Raw genomic sequence first — 14,481 nt, 5'->3', positions numbered from 1 at the left:
GTGAGAAAGGTGTGTCATTTATCACACATAAGCATTTGTTTGAGCAGGACAGAATATTTATATGAAGGTAGTTTCAGGTGGGTAGCCGTAGTCTATAGTAGAAGAGCAAGAACAAGGGGGTCTGTGGTAGAAGAGCAAGATTCAGGTCCACTAGCATATTGAAGACCAACTAGATTTCCAGGGTATGAACTTTTAAGAGTCAGAGTTATCTGAGGAAGGGAGTTCTGACTAGACATGTGTATGAACCGCATTACGAACGCAAAAAACCCACGAGCAGCCTAATCTGCTGTTCATGATCCAGCAGTTCGTGAGGGTCCACGGCCAACGAACCATCGTTCACAAGAGGTCCAGTTTGTTGTGTTCTTCCGCGGTTCGTGAAGCCAGACAGTCAGGCACCATCAATCAATTCCCTTGGAAACGGAGCCGGGGGAATGCTTGAAATCTGTCTGCACTCCTCCTGTCACCCTGGAAACCCGAATCGAAGCCCAGCTTACCTTGATTGGCAGGTCTTCCTTCCAACCATGGAGCTGCAAATTGGTTACAATTGGTTACACCCGGGGGGTGATGTTCTGTAGCCATGGGCACTCCAATCTCATCCCTGCAAACCTGGATAGGCAGCTCTGCCGGCCAACCACAGACCTCCTGTGTTGCTCTATGGGACCGCAGCTTATAAAAAGCACTGGGCTCCCAGTCTGGCTTTCACTTTCAGCGAGCAGTGGAGTGTGACAGAGAGGTTGCTTGCTACTTGCTAGCCTTTGGGGTGTGAGACAGAGAGAGTATAACTAAGCTTGGATTTTGGAGATAGGGATCTATCTCCTCTGGTTCCAGGGCTGCTGCCAGGCCCTGGGACCAAGCTCAGTGGGCACCTCAGCTGAGGGCTCACACAGTATTATTAGTGCCTGATCTGGTCAGGTCTGTGGGAGTGGTAGGATAGGGCTCTAGTCCTTCCCTCCCTCTGGTTCCAGGGCTGTTGCCAGGCCCTGGGGCCAAGCTCAATGGGCACCACGGCTGAGGGCTCACACAGTATTATTAGTGCCTGATCTGGTCACATCTGTGGGAGTGGTGGGCTAGGGCTCTAGTCCCTCCCTCCCTCTAGTTCCAGGGCTGCTGCCAGGCCCTGGGGCCAAGCTCGGTGGACACCTCGGCTGAGGGCTCACACAGTATTATTAGTGCCTGATCTGGTCACGTCTGTGGGAGTGGTGGGATAGGGCTCTAGTCCCACCCTCCCTCTTGTGCCAGGGCTGCTGCCAGGCCCTGGGGCCAAGCTCGGTGGACACCTCGGCTGAGGGCTCACACAGTATTATTAGTGCCTGATCTGGTCACGTCTGTGGGAGTGGTGGGCTAGGGCTCTAGTCCCTCCCTCCCTCTGGTTCCAGGGCTGCTGCCAGGCCCTCGGGCCAAGCTCAGTGGGCACCTTGGCTGAAGGCTCACAGTGTCATCTCCTTTTCTGTCCTCCTTAATTCTAGTTTGGTGGTACGAGTCTTCCTGTTGTGCTGGCTGGCAAGGGTGGTCGTGGGGTGAAGTGCGATGGGAGTCCTCCTGGTTTACTTGTGGAAAGCAGTAGTGGGTGTGGCTCGGGGGCAGCAGAGAGTCCTCCCGCTCCCCCCAATTCACCTGTGGGGGCTGTGGAGGAGGCCAAAAAGGTCTTTCTGCTGGGGGGAAGAGGATCTCTCTCAACGTCCCCATCCCAACTCTCGGTGGTGTCCCAGACTGCAGTCCACCCCTCACCCCGTCGTTCGTGGTCAGCTCCGCAGTGCAGCCTGTAACCGTTCGTCTTCCTTTCCCTGGGACAGTTAGCGGTCCACGTTTCAATGCCTCCGTATGGAGGCACTTTCAGGCCCTTCCTAATGACCCCCATGTGGTGTGGTGCCATGCCTGATGTTCTGATGCGCAAGGGCAAAAACTCAAAGCACCTGTCTTTGACGGCCCTGACTCGGCACCTGAAGATGCACCACCTGAGCCTGTCTCCATCCTCACCCAGTGAAACATCCGTTGGGGGGAGAAGGGGGCAACCAGCTCTTCTGAGCGGGGATCAGTGGGAGGATCACCTTGCCCTGAGGGTGACGCTGGTGGGAGCAGAGCGCTCCGGCAGGCCGCGTTCACAGAAGTTGTCCCCTTGGGGTCTGGGACAGCGCTGCTTAGAATGTCAAGGTTGAGGGCTCAGGAGGTGGGCCTTCATGTCTTGGCAGAGACGACTGCCCTACATGGCTTGCCCATATCCATCGTGGAGTGCATGGGGTTCCGCAGGCTACTAAAACATTTCGCCCTTTGGCTCTCCATGCCGTCGCCGCACACCCTTGCCTGTTGAGTCCTGCGGGTATCTCGAATGAGGGCTGGCACGTTTGGGTCAGGTTTAGCCAGGCCCTCTCCTACTGCTAACAGGCTTCTGAGACCTTGACAGGCCTTCCTGGCACAGCCAGATCATCATGACACCTCCTTTCTGCGAAGGCAGGAAAGTGAGTGATGCTGGCGGCAGCCTCCTTTGGGCACTTGCGCAACAGCTCAGGAGTGCTGAGGGGAGGCAGCACCCCCCGCCTCCCCATGTCCACCAGGCCTGGCGGCCACCATCATCACCCACCTTCCAGCCTGCGCTGGGAATGAACGCGTACTCCTCTGAGGCCTGGTGGGCGGGCACATGGGGGGTGCCATCAGTGAGTGGCCAACCCCCACCCCCTAAAGGGGAGGCAGCCCACCTTCAAGTACACCCCTTGTACACTGGGCCAACATCAACTGGTGGCTCTAATTGTATCGAGTGGGAGTTTCCTGGCAGCCTCGGATCGGAGAGGGTATAACTCCAAGATCCCTATTGCAATCTTGACCAAACATGGGTGCTAGTTGGAGGAGAGCCTGCTACACACTCCCTGTGAATATGGGCTCTCTAAGTCCAATGGGGGCTGTTCTAAGCCCCACGAACCATGAACAGGTTCGGCAACAGGAAATGTTCATTGCAGTTTGTGAGTTCGGGTTTGGTGGCAGCACCAAACCACCAACTGCGGGTTAGTTATTTATATTTTTTTGGTTCGTGCCCATGTCTAGTTCTGACTCTCAAAAGCTCATACCCTGGAAATCTTGTTGGTCTTTTAAGGTGCTACTGGACCCAAATCTTGTTCATCTTAAGAAATCCTGATCATATGATTACAAATATCTCATATGGTAGCAATTATCATACACACGCACACTTTCATGTATATTCAATACTTAAAATAATTACACAGAGTAATCACATATTTTTAATAGGAAACTACCATGTGATCACAACTCTGGAGGATCTATCTGAGTGACTGGCACTCTACATTTACATTTAGATAGGTAGTGAAAAGAAAGGAAACACACATACAGAAGTAGGATCTGAGAATATTTTCTATAAATCATTCATGCTTCCAAGCTGAGGAAGACTTGTCAAAAGATTCCTTTACTTTGGGTTTTCAATAAATTGCAAAAGCCTGACTCCTCCATAGTACTAAAATGTTTAAAAAACTGAAAGCAATTTGCATTGCTAGGACTGGCAGACTAATCTCAGAGGACTTCAAGAACTGTTTGCTGTATTTACTGCAAAGGAAGCGTGAAGGTTTAGAAGAGCTTAGAGAATGTGCCACTAACCTTAAAAAGCCTTAATACTGCATTTTAAAGTGTTGCACAGATCCAATCATTCTTATTACTACCTATATTGGCAAAATGTGGTTGTATTCATTTGCACAAGTTGTTTATCAAAACAAGAGAAGGGCTCAGGCGCAGAATCTGAAAAACTGTTCATAAAAAATTCTTGATGCAATATGTTACACTGTACAAAAATGAAGCACATTCATATAATCTTGGATGATTTTAAAGGATACGGTCTGTACCAGGGAACAGTGTTCTTCCAGTCAACAGCTCAGCCATAATGCATCCAACAGACCAAATATCAACTAAGGAAAGAAAAGTAGTTAGAAGCCAATGATTTTCCATAGCCACATATTACAATGCTGGAGCAGAACTGATTTATTACAATGGCAGTTCAAACAAAAGTGCTTAGCTTTTATATAGGAGTAGGGAACACACATTTGTATTTTCCAGACCCGTACAATTAGATAAGTTCAGATGCAGAAATGCTCTGACTATTTTCAAAGCAGTACCACTTCTCTATAATATTTTAAGAACTGAATATCCTATAGGAGGAAACAGTTCCAGTGCAGTGTTTCTGTGGGCCGATGCATTTCTGCCCCAAATTGAGAATCTCTCACACACAGCTCCAATTGTACCACCAAATGCCCCCAAGATACTGTTCTAGGATATCCCCTAACCTTTTGGAGCAGCATTTTGGACTGCAGCAGGATAGGGAAAACAACTTGTTCTCCACAGGTACAAAACTTTCAATTCATAAAACTGTTGCCTGGCATCCAAACCAATCTCTATGGGAAGGTTTGTAAGACAATACCTGTTTGATTGTAATGCATCCAGTTCAGCATGATCTCAGGAGCTCTGTACCACCTGGTTGCTACATAGCCCGTCATCTCATCATCTGTATGTCGAGCCAACCCAAAATCCAGTATCTGTACAAGATAGACAGTCATTCTGCTGTGTACTTTTAAAAGGCTGGGCTTCTCATTTCATCTACTACAACTGGAAAGAACTATAACTGAATGTAAGGAAAGACTGTAGGAACAGTTCAATAAATAGATTTGAAAAACTAGGTTTGCCAACCTATAATTGCCCAACTTCAGCAAAGAGCAGTATAACTACAGTTCCGCATTACAATATTTATGCAACTCCAAAAGTGTTAAACTGGAACTTTTACTAAATATCTGGAAGCAGATCAAGACCTACACATTCAGAAAATTATGGATCTGGGCCATCAGACCTGCATACATTCTTGGATTTTCTTAATAAGATATTTATGTTTGGACCTACATGGTGAACAATCACTACATTATCCACAACCCACAGAGGAACCTTTAATTACCTTTAGTTCACAGTCCTCATTCACAGCTAAGTTACTAGGTTTTAAATCCTAAAAACAAAAACAAAACTTAATTATAATATTAATGTTTCTTTACCAATTTTGAAATTTAGCATTGACAGTAGCTAATAAGCATTCCTTGTATTTTAAAACAATTTCACCACAATCCACAACTTTCTGAAATTATTAGCAGCCCATAATGACCTTATGCAAGACCAGCATAAATTTTAAAATCATCCCACAAATACGCCACATACCTACAAATGAAATACCAGTTCTATGTTATGATGTTATAAAAGGAAAAAAGGAAAAATGCTTTTTCCTTATCATGTCCCTAGAACATGATAATCCTTCACTATAACGAAGTGAACCAAAACCAAACTATCTTGTTTCAGCTTCCTATCCTATACCTTTAACCCAAATACTTCAACAATTTTCAGGCCAATTCTGCAGCTGTTATGCTCTTTCAATAACTAAAATGCACTGAATATAGTTTTATGTAAAAAAAGAATACTTACTCTGTGTATTATATCAGCTGAATGGATATACTGCAAGATAAAAGGTATTTTGAAGATTAGTTTGAGAACACCACTTTCTATTAACTTCATTGTGAAAGGGCTAGATATAAAGTACTGTATAAAGTACTAGTGAGCTACACTAGTGGAACAAACTCACCCTACCTCTCTTGCAGCTCTCTAAAATAATGCTCCTGAGAGACAGGATCATCTTAAACATTGTGGAGGAGGACAAAGTGGGTTCTGGAGCTTTAAAGTATGGTTTGAAAAAACAGCCAGTGTAACTAGAAGCTCTGGGAAATTTTGAGGTTTTTTTAAAAAAACAAAACAAAACAGATTTCTAATAATAGTGCACCAAATGTTCACCAATGAACATATTCAGAGTGAACATCGTATATTGCCCGTGTGCCTTAAATGTCATATTGTGATGAGATAACCTGCCTTTCAGATTATCAGTTGGCTGGCTGATGCAGATTTTTGTTAGGTGGACAGGAATGTAGCTACATTTTTTCATCAAATACTGAAGGACTACATTGGAAGGAATGAAAATAATGAAATCATGCCTCTTAGTTTTCACATGAACCTCATTCTGTCTGTCTTTCTAGTTAGAAAATAACAACTTTATGTTGGCTGGGCTGACTTTCCAGGGGCTGTGAGGAGGGATAATTTATAAAGACATAGTTCACCAAAGTAACAAACAAGATAAAACAACAGCGTTTCCTTGTGCAAAAATTTAAGAATTACTTCTAGACTTCTTTCTACAGGAGAGAAGGATTATCATGTTAAAAGAACAAACATAAGCCATTCAAGATATTAGGTCTGAAAGAGAAGGGGCTGTAGTATTTTCTACTACAATTCCCATTTTATCATGTAGCAAGAGCTGCTATATTAATGGTAATTATGTACATACCTTCAAACCACGAAGAATTTGATAGATAAGAAACTGTACATGATCATCTGTGAGCTTCTGACATTTCACAATATTGTTCAGATCTGCTCCCATTAGATGGGTTACAAGGTATCTAGAAAACAAAAGTAAAGAAAAGTGAAAGTTAAAAAAGTAACTTCTTTGTCACCTGCCCTGAGACCTTTCAGGAGATAGGTGAACAAAAAATGTCACAAATAAATAATAGTGAAAGAACTGTGCAAACTAAAGTACTTGGATAAAGAACTAGACTAAATCACTATGATAAACTGTCAGCAACTAACGTACTGTATGTTATATTTAGGAAAAAACACTAATTTCATTTGTCATTCATCCAAAGATATGACTCTGCTAGATAAGAAATGATCTTCATCTACCTAAGTGCATTATGAAGAATGTAAATGGCCAGAGACTAATGACAGACTTGTGTTTCCAATGCAACACACAATGTACTCGTTGTGTAAAACTATAATTTGGTAGTGCTGATTTTGAAAGCGTACGTTTATCATACCTCCAACCCTGCACATTTCTGCTTAAGATACACTCTATTTTTAAATAAATCCAAGAATAGGCTGAACATTCTAGTGTAATTTAACTAAGAAAGCAATGTTATTATCTCAAAAAGATAATATTTTTATTTATTTCATTTATACCTTGTTTCTCCCCTAATGGAGACCCAAAGCGGCTAAAGCTGTTCTCCTCTCCTCCATTTTATTCTCACAACAAAACTGGCTCTGATTGCCTTATCACAGATTATCGTACCCAGTGATATCAGGGTGATTGCAATTATATACAGGTAGATTGGTGGGCCACAGAACGTCTCTAAACAAAAACAGGAAACTGATAATGAAAGAAAGGCAGTCCTTTAGCTGTTTCAAATAGTGGCCTGATTTGTAGGCTGTACTGGTGGATAGGCAAAAATCAAGTTTTGGGTTTGCACATCCTTCCCCACCATGTGTAGAAATCTTAGTGGGAACACCTATGTGACAGTCCCCACTCATACAACACCATCCACCCTTCTTCATGCAAGCTGAATTGCAGGAACAGAGCCTGCTTGCATAGGGACTGAGGTGATAGAGCCATGAATGAACCAGACCTAGGGAAAACCAGCAGTTATTTAAAAATTATATTCAGATAGGATGCTCTTAGAGCATGAGATTTTAAAGTTAGTCAGTTTCATTGAATTTCCATTTCCATTCAACAAGAGACTCAATTAGTAATGCTGTTCATTGACTGAGTCTTTCCACAAAAACAGGAAAGTGGAAGAAGGTGTGTACAGGGTATAAGAAACGTATGGTACTATTAAGTGTCAATTAACAAAATACTTCTGCACAGTCTTATTAAAACAAGAAACCTGTCTCAACATGTACTCTGAAGCTATTACATACATGCCCAACAGGTTTTAAACACAGCTATTTAGGACAGTTGCCATTTGATAATCCACTAGTCTCATGACATAACCATAAGCATCTGTGAGCCTGTTCTGATACAAGTAATGGTTAATGAAATCAAGCCTCCGTCATTCCAAATGACTGAACAATTCACATGATGAGTAGGAATGTTAATATTATTGGCTTCTTTAACATTAGGAACTCTCTCCAAGAACCTAGCAACTACAAGTTCAAACCAAAATTCATCCAACTACAGTACTTTCTTCAGATCTCATGAACCTCCTCCCCCAGATGACCCTTTAAAGGTGTTCCTCACATGGGCCGTAATTGTATCTACAGATTTTTTTTTATAAGAAACAATACTCATCTGCAACTAAAAGTGTCCATGAGTTCCTACATCTCCAGAGTTACTCATGGCACTAAAATAATTATGAAAAAATTATTATGACTTAAGATTCTGGAGCAGAGCAGCTGACAGTATTTCACAGTAAGTGAGTTACATTAATGTATAGATACCCTGTTTTTAGTACTACTCAAAGAGTTGCATCAAATAAGATTTTTTTTTTATATAGCACTGATTCAAAAGACTGCAGTTAGACACGAATTGTTGGAGCTCTCAACAATTGTTTCCCAACTTATGTACACATAAGTAGATACTCGTGTGATTTTCACAGTACAGTTATATGGTTTTCTCCCTATTCTCACATTGAGCAAATATATGAAACAGTCCCTAACCACATTTCCATAATGCCTAATGAAGACCTGTACAACACAAGCTCGTATATATTACTGCAATATATTTTGTGCAACCAGTAAGACCGCTTATTTGTACTACCTTGTCTACAAACACTGACTAATAATAGCATAAAATCATCTCTAAAACAAAGTCTTCAGTTCTACCATAACTATCTTATTGACCGTCCTTATCAACAAAGCTTGAGTCTGCAAGCTCATTCCTTTACTATGAAGAAATGAAATCTGGATTATTTTGGAAAGCAGTCAGACAATTTGTGGTGCAGTTTCTAAGTGTTACCTACACATCATTGAATTCCTCTAGTGACTTTGCGGGTGTAAATACATCTAGAAGTCCAATAACCTGTAATAAAAATGAGAAAAAAACTCAAATTTTGTTCATTATCCTGCTTCTCTCTCAACTCAAACAGGCACAGCATTCCAATTCTGAGCTCTTATTAGGAATGCAAATGACTTTCTCATGAACAGGGCTTTTTACTGATCGCCAAACATATGAAAAATGAACACAACTTCTTCAAACTTAGCAAATCAGATTTTTCCAAAGCAGCCAGTGAGCTGCAGGGGAGGAAAACCAAAGAGCTTTGTAGCATGCACAGCTTCCTAATGCTTCTTCGCCAACACCAAGACTTACTGTACTCAATGTAAATTTTTTTTCTTACTGGATTTTTTTTAAAGGAAAGAGTTATTACTTCTACTTCAAATACCAAGTATTTCAAAAAGGGAAATTAACAAATCAAGCAACTCAGTAATACCTTTCTCATATATGCTGAAGTGACATAGATTAAAATTTCTACCATCACCAAGTAAAGTTGCTTAAGTACGTGATTTCAATCAAACTTAAAACTGTGAAGTCAGCAGCAACCAGTGAGGTAACCACCGAGGTGAAATGAAAAACATAACTTACTAGTAATAATCAGGAGGCATCAATAGAAGCAGAGGACAGGTCAGCTGGCAACTGCATGCTAGAGCACTGCTGAGGGGGAGTTGTTAACCAATTCATAAACGCATGCTTGCACAGAGTCACCTCTGTATCCACCACTGACTTCCAACATACTGGAATGGGTGTGCTTTCCTGCTTCCACTAAATTGCCCTGCAGTTACAACTGGCAATTCCTACCAGCGAACTATGACACTGGCTACTCCTGCGCAAAGCCTCTTAAATTAATTGGTATTTAAGAATTACTACTCTAAAGGGAAAAAGTAAATTAATGCGTGTCTGGCAGTCTAATTACTAATTGTTAAGAGCAATTTACTGGCTTAAATGGAGCACTGTCTCTTTGCTTGGCTTCCAATTATTACAGTTAGTAACATCACTGAAGTTCATGGATGTCTAAATATCCATAACTAAATGCCTTAGTGGACTACAGCTGATTTATTCAGGTGAATACATTTGCTTTTACTGTAGCCAAGAACAGGCAGAAACTTCAAATCTGGTTACAGAAATGATATTCAGCCCTTTAAAGTGACCTTTTAAGTGTTTGCTTCAGCAGAAATAAATAAGCATTACTATGCAGAATCACTGTTACCTGTTCCCCTCATCTCTGCAATACATATAGCCAAGTTAGTAGGATTCGGGGCGGTGCGGGGCAGGGGGGGGGAGGATGCAGAGTGGTCTGGCTATGCTCCAAAAGGAGGACTTCTCACATAAGGCACACCATGCAATGCTCTCATTTCTAATGTGCCTGTTAAAGCACCCAGTGTTTAAGCAACATTGGGTTTGATCCAAAGAATTGCAAGCAGAGCTCTGCTAGTAAAATCGATCCTTCTCTCATCTACTGCAACCCCCTAGGTCACTGTGCAAGTTCCTGAGGATATGGGGATGCTTGGGATCAGTGGGGACTTTAATTAGAAAATCTGCAAATCCCTTCTTGAGTGAGCAAAAGTGAGAAATCACTATCACCATGTAACAGCTGTTTACCATTCCCAAACAAGGTTCTGTAGTCAAAAGTAGCATGTAGGTAGAAAAAAATCAATTGCATAATTATAGGATAGACTTATCTTGGCAGTAGTATTTGTGAAAAATTTCTAGGGATCTTAATAGACCGTACACTGATCATGAGTCAGCAATGTGATGTGGTAGTTAAAAAAGCAAATGCAATTTTGGGCTGTATCCAATATACTGTATCCAGTATAGTGTCCAGATCATGCGAAGTGGATGGTAATGCTTTACTTTGCTCTGGTCAGTCCTCACCTAGAGTACCGTATTCCGTTTTGGGCACCAAAATTTTAGAAGGATATAGACAAGCTGGAATGTGTCCAGAGGAGGGCAAAGAAGATGGTGAGAGGTCTGGAAGCCAAGTCCTATACCAAAGGTTGAAGGAGCTTGGTATGTTTAGCTTGGAGAGAAGACGACTGAGAGATGATATGATAACCATCTTCACGTACTTGAAGGGCTGTCATACAGAGGATGATGTAGAGTTATTTCCATTGCCCAAGAAGGTTGGACCAGAACCAACAGGTTGAAATTAAGTCAAAAGTTTTTGGCTAAACATTAGAAAGAACTTCCTGACAGTTAGAGTGACCCCTCAGTGGAACAGGCTTCCTTGGGAGGTGGTGGGCGCTCCGTCTTTGGAGGTTTTTAAGCAGAGACTAGATGGCCATCTGACAGCAATCCTGATTCTGTAAACCTAGGCAGATCATGAGAGGGAGGGTAGGAAGGGTTACATCAGTGCTCTGTTCTAGTGGCCCTTTCTTACATGCCCAGAGTAATGCTGATTGCCACACTGGGGTCAGGAAGCAATTTTCTCCAGGCCAGTTTGGCTAGGGATCCTGGAGGGTTTTTTTGCCATCTTCTGGGCATGGAACAGGAGACACTTGAGGTGTATGTGTGCGTGTGGGAGGAGGGAGTTATGAATTTCCTGCCTTGTACAGAGGATTAGACTAGATGACCCTGAAGTTCCTTTCCAACTTTATGATTCTATGAGATCAGCAACAAGTTCAAGTCAGATTAAAGCTGAACCATTATGTAATAAGACCTCATACAACAAAGAACAGATTTCTGGAAATTAATCATAAGGTTTCTTTAGTGAATCACACATACTACCTCAAATTAATTCCATTTATAGTTTTAATCTATCTTTGCAAACACATTCAGAGAAGGGGGAGAAGTCACCGAGGGGGTAAGCAATGTGGCTCAACGAAGGGCTAAGCACTACCTTGCTCTAATTGTTGTCACCCTTCTAGTTTGGCTTTAGCTTCATTGACTATGAAGTTATTAGATAGAACATGGTGTGAAGTGTGTAAAACTAGCATCTGTAAAGCAAGAAAAATCCTATGTCCTGATTCAACCCTGGGGAATCTATTGTTCCAAATCTTCAGATTTTACACATTGCACCCACTGGAGAGGTGGCAAATATGGTTGAAGACAAAGTCAGGATACAGGAAGATCTAGACAGGCTGGAAAACTGGGCTAAAACAAAATGAATTTCAACAGAGATAAATGCAATGTTCTGCATTTAGGAAGGAAAAATCAAAAGCATAATTATAGGTTTAGGGGAGACTTGTCTTGGCAGTAGTAGGTGTGAAAAGCATCTAGGGGTATTAGTAGACCATACACTGAACACGTGTTAGCAGTGTGATGTGGTAGCTAAAAAAGGCAAATACAATTTTGGGCTGTATCAACAGAAGCATAAGCATCAACAGAAGCATATCACACAAAGTGATGGTCTCTCTCTGCTCTGGTTAGACCTCACCTAGAGTATTGTGTTCAGTTTGGGGCACCATGATTTAAGAAGGATATAGACAAGCTGGAACGTGTCCAGAGGAGGGCAACAAAGATGGTGAGGGTTCTGGAGACAAGTCCTATGAGGAAAGGTTGAAAGAGCTTGGAATGTTTAGCCTGTAGGGAGACGACTGAGAGATATGATAACCATCTTCAAGTACTTGAAGGGCTGCAATAAGAGGATGGCGCAGAGTTGTTTTCCACTGCCCCAGAAACTCAGACCAGAACCAATGGCTTGAAATTAAATCAAAAGAGCTTTCGACTAAACATTAGGAAGAACTTCCTGACAGTCAGAGTGGTCCCTCAGTGGAACAGGCTTCCTTGGGAGGTGGTGGGCTCTCCTTCTTTGGAGGTTTTTAAGCAGAGGCTAGACGGCCATATGACAGCAATGCTGATTCTGTGAGCCTGGGCAGATCATGAGGAGGAGGGCAGAAGGGGTTGCATCAGTACTTGGTTTTTGTGGCCCTTCTTACATGCCCAGGGTGGTGCCGATTGCCACCTTGGAGTCGGGTGGTGGTTTTCCACAGGCTAGTTTGGCTAGGGATCCTGGAGGTGTTTCGCCATCTTCTGGGCATGGAGCAAGGGTCACTGGGGCAGTCGGTTGGTGGAGGTATTTGTGAATTTCCTGCATTGTGCAGGGGGTTGGACCCTAGAGGTACCTTCCAACCCTATGATTCTATGTTCTATCTAGTTAATTACAACATGCATTATAGTCAGCTTTCTGACAATCTGATTTGCAATATCCCTCCCACCCTTTTCCACTCCATGTGTCTGACAAAGGGAGCTTTGACTGTCAAAAGCTCATAACATGGAAACCTAGCTGGTCTCTAAGGTGCTATTGGACCCGAACCTTGTTTCTTTCATGTATCAATAATAAGTACCATTATACTACCACATGAATGGTAGTAACTAGGGGTATACAATATGGTCTATCCAGGCCAAAAATAAACCCGACAAATACTTTATAAGTATTTTTTGGGTATATCAGGGATTTTCAGATATCTCTGTATTGCCATTCCCAGATAACCTCCAAATTATTCAGGAATCGCAGTGCTGGTGTTTTAAAGGATGCCAGCTTCTTTCTTTACCGCCTTCCCAGGCTTCCCAGGCTATGGTGTGGAATTATTCTAGAGGCTAGACAATCCCCGCTATGCACAGTGCTAGCTGTGTGGGGCTCAGATCAGTCAAGACTTGGCTCATCATCTTCGGGGGGGAGAAAGGGGCTGGTGCTGCACGGCTGCCACCAAGACAAAAGGAGGGCCATTCCATGACCACCTCTTGGTGCTTCCTGCCCCAGGTTTCCTCTAAGGAAGGGATGCCAAGCAACTCAAGAGATATTTGGTGAGGGTGGCACTAGGGTGCTGGTGGGCAGGGCTACAAAAGGCATCCTCATTGGTGAGTTGATTGCTTTAGCTGGGCAGCCCTTTTCTGTTGTCGAGAATGTTGGGTTCCACAGGCTGTTCCAATATACCTATCCTTGCACATGCAGAAGCCAGTATCTCTGCTTCCATCAAGAAGCAATTAGTGGTGTGGGCAGGCAGGTGACTGATGGCAGCACAAACATCTGGGCAGTGGCAATGCTTGTGAGCCTCAAGCATATTTACTGCATGGTCCACCTCTTTCATCTCTTGGTAAAGGACACACTGGGTTTGGGTTCTGCAGAGGATCCCAAATTGGATGCCGTGACTTGTGAATTTCATCCTGAAATGCCAGCATCTCATCAGTTGCTTCTTGTGTAGCATGAAGGCTACACATCAGCTGTACCAGAACCAGGTCCTAACAGCCATGCTGCAGTATCACTTGATAAGTGACAGCAACACTTTTTGGAACTCCACCTACGTCAGGCTTGACCATCTGATAGAGCAGAAGACAGCCTTCACAATGTTGATCTCAGAGAACAACACTGTAAGGGGAGAAGAATTCAGTCAAGAGGAATGGTTGACTATCTCCCACCAGTAGAAGTCCTCAAGCCTTTTAAGGACTTCACCTTAACGCTCTTATCTGATGCAGCAAGTCCAGCTCTGGTTGTCCCCTTGAGCCAAACACTTCAGTGGAAGAAGACCACCTTTCTGTATCCACGCAGGACGTGCAGACTTTGTTCTAGCAGTGCGTGTGCTGGTGCAAAGGGTCCAAAAGGGCACTGAGTCTCACCTGGAACCTCTCAACAAGCAGAAGGTACAACAACAAGAAGTTGGAAGCTATGTGAAACATAAGCATCAAAGGCAGGCTGGTCAGATCAC

The 14,481-nt window shown here is 43.0% G+C and overlaps 1 protein-coding gene across 2 annotated transcripts in view; it reads right to left on the bottom strand.

The window, feature by feature from the left end:
• MAPK14 (mitogen-activated protein kinase 14) overlaps nt 1-14,481 on the bottom strand; it is a 42,331-nt gene that overhangs the window by 15,255 nt on the left and 12,595 nt on the right. For both annotated transcript variants that reach the window (XM_054979524.1, XM_054979525.1), the window contains exons 3-8: nt 8,805-8,863; nt 6,362-6,473; nt 5,455-5,484; nt 4,940-4,987; nt 4,415-4,529; nt 3,834-3,905 (exon numbers count right to left, since the gene is read on the bottom strand). In XM_054979524.1, the coding sequence (XP_054835499.1) occupies nt 3,834-3,905; nt 4,415-4,529; nt 4,940-4,987; nt 5,455-5,484; nt 6,362-6,473; nt 8,805-8,863 (436 nt within the window). The remainder of the gene's footprint in view (nt 1-3,833; nt 3,906-4,414; nt 4,530-4,939; nt 4,988-5,454; nt 5,485-6,361; nt 6,474-8,804; nt 8,864-14,481) is intronic.

The sequence above is a fragment of the Eublepharis macularius genome, chromosome 5 (genome assembly GCF_028583425.1).
Source record: "Eublepharis macularius isolate TG4126 chromosome 5, MPM_Emac_v1.0, whole genome shotgun sequence".
In the NCBI taxonomy this organism is placed as follows: Eukaryota; Metazoa; Chordata; class Lepidosauria; order Squamata; family Eublepharidae; genus Eublepharis; species Eublepharis macularius.
This window is presented reverse-complemented; position numbering and strand designations above follow the sequence as displayed.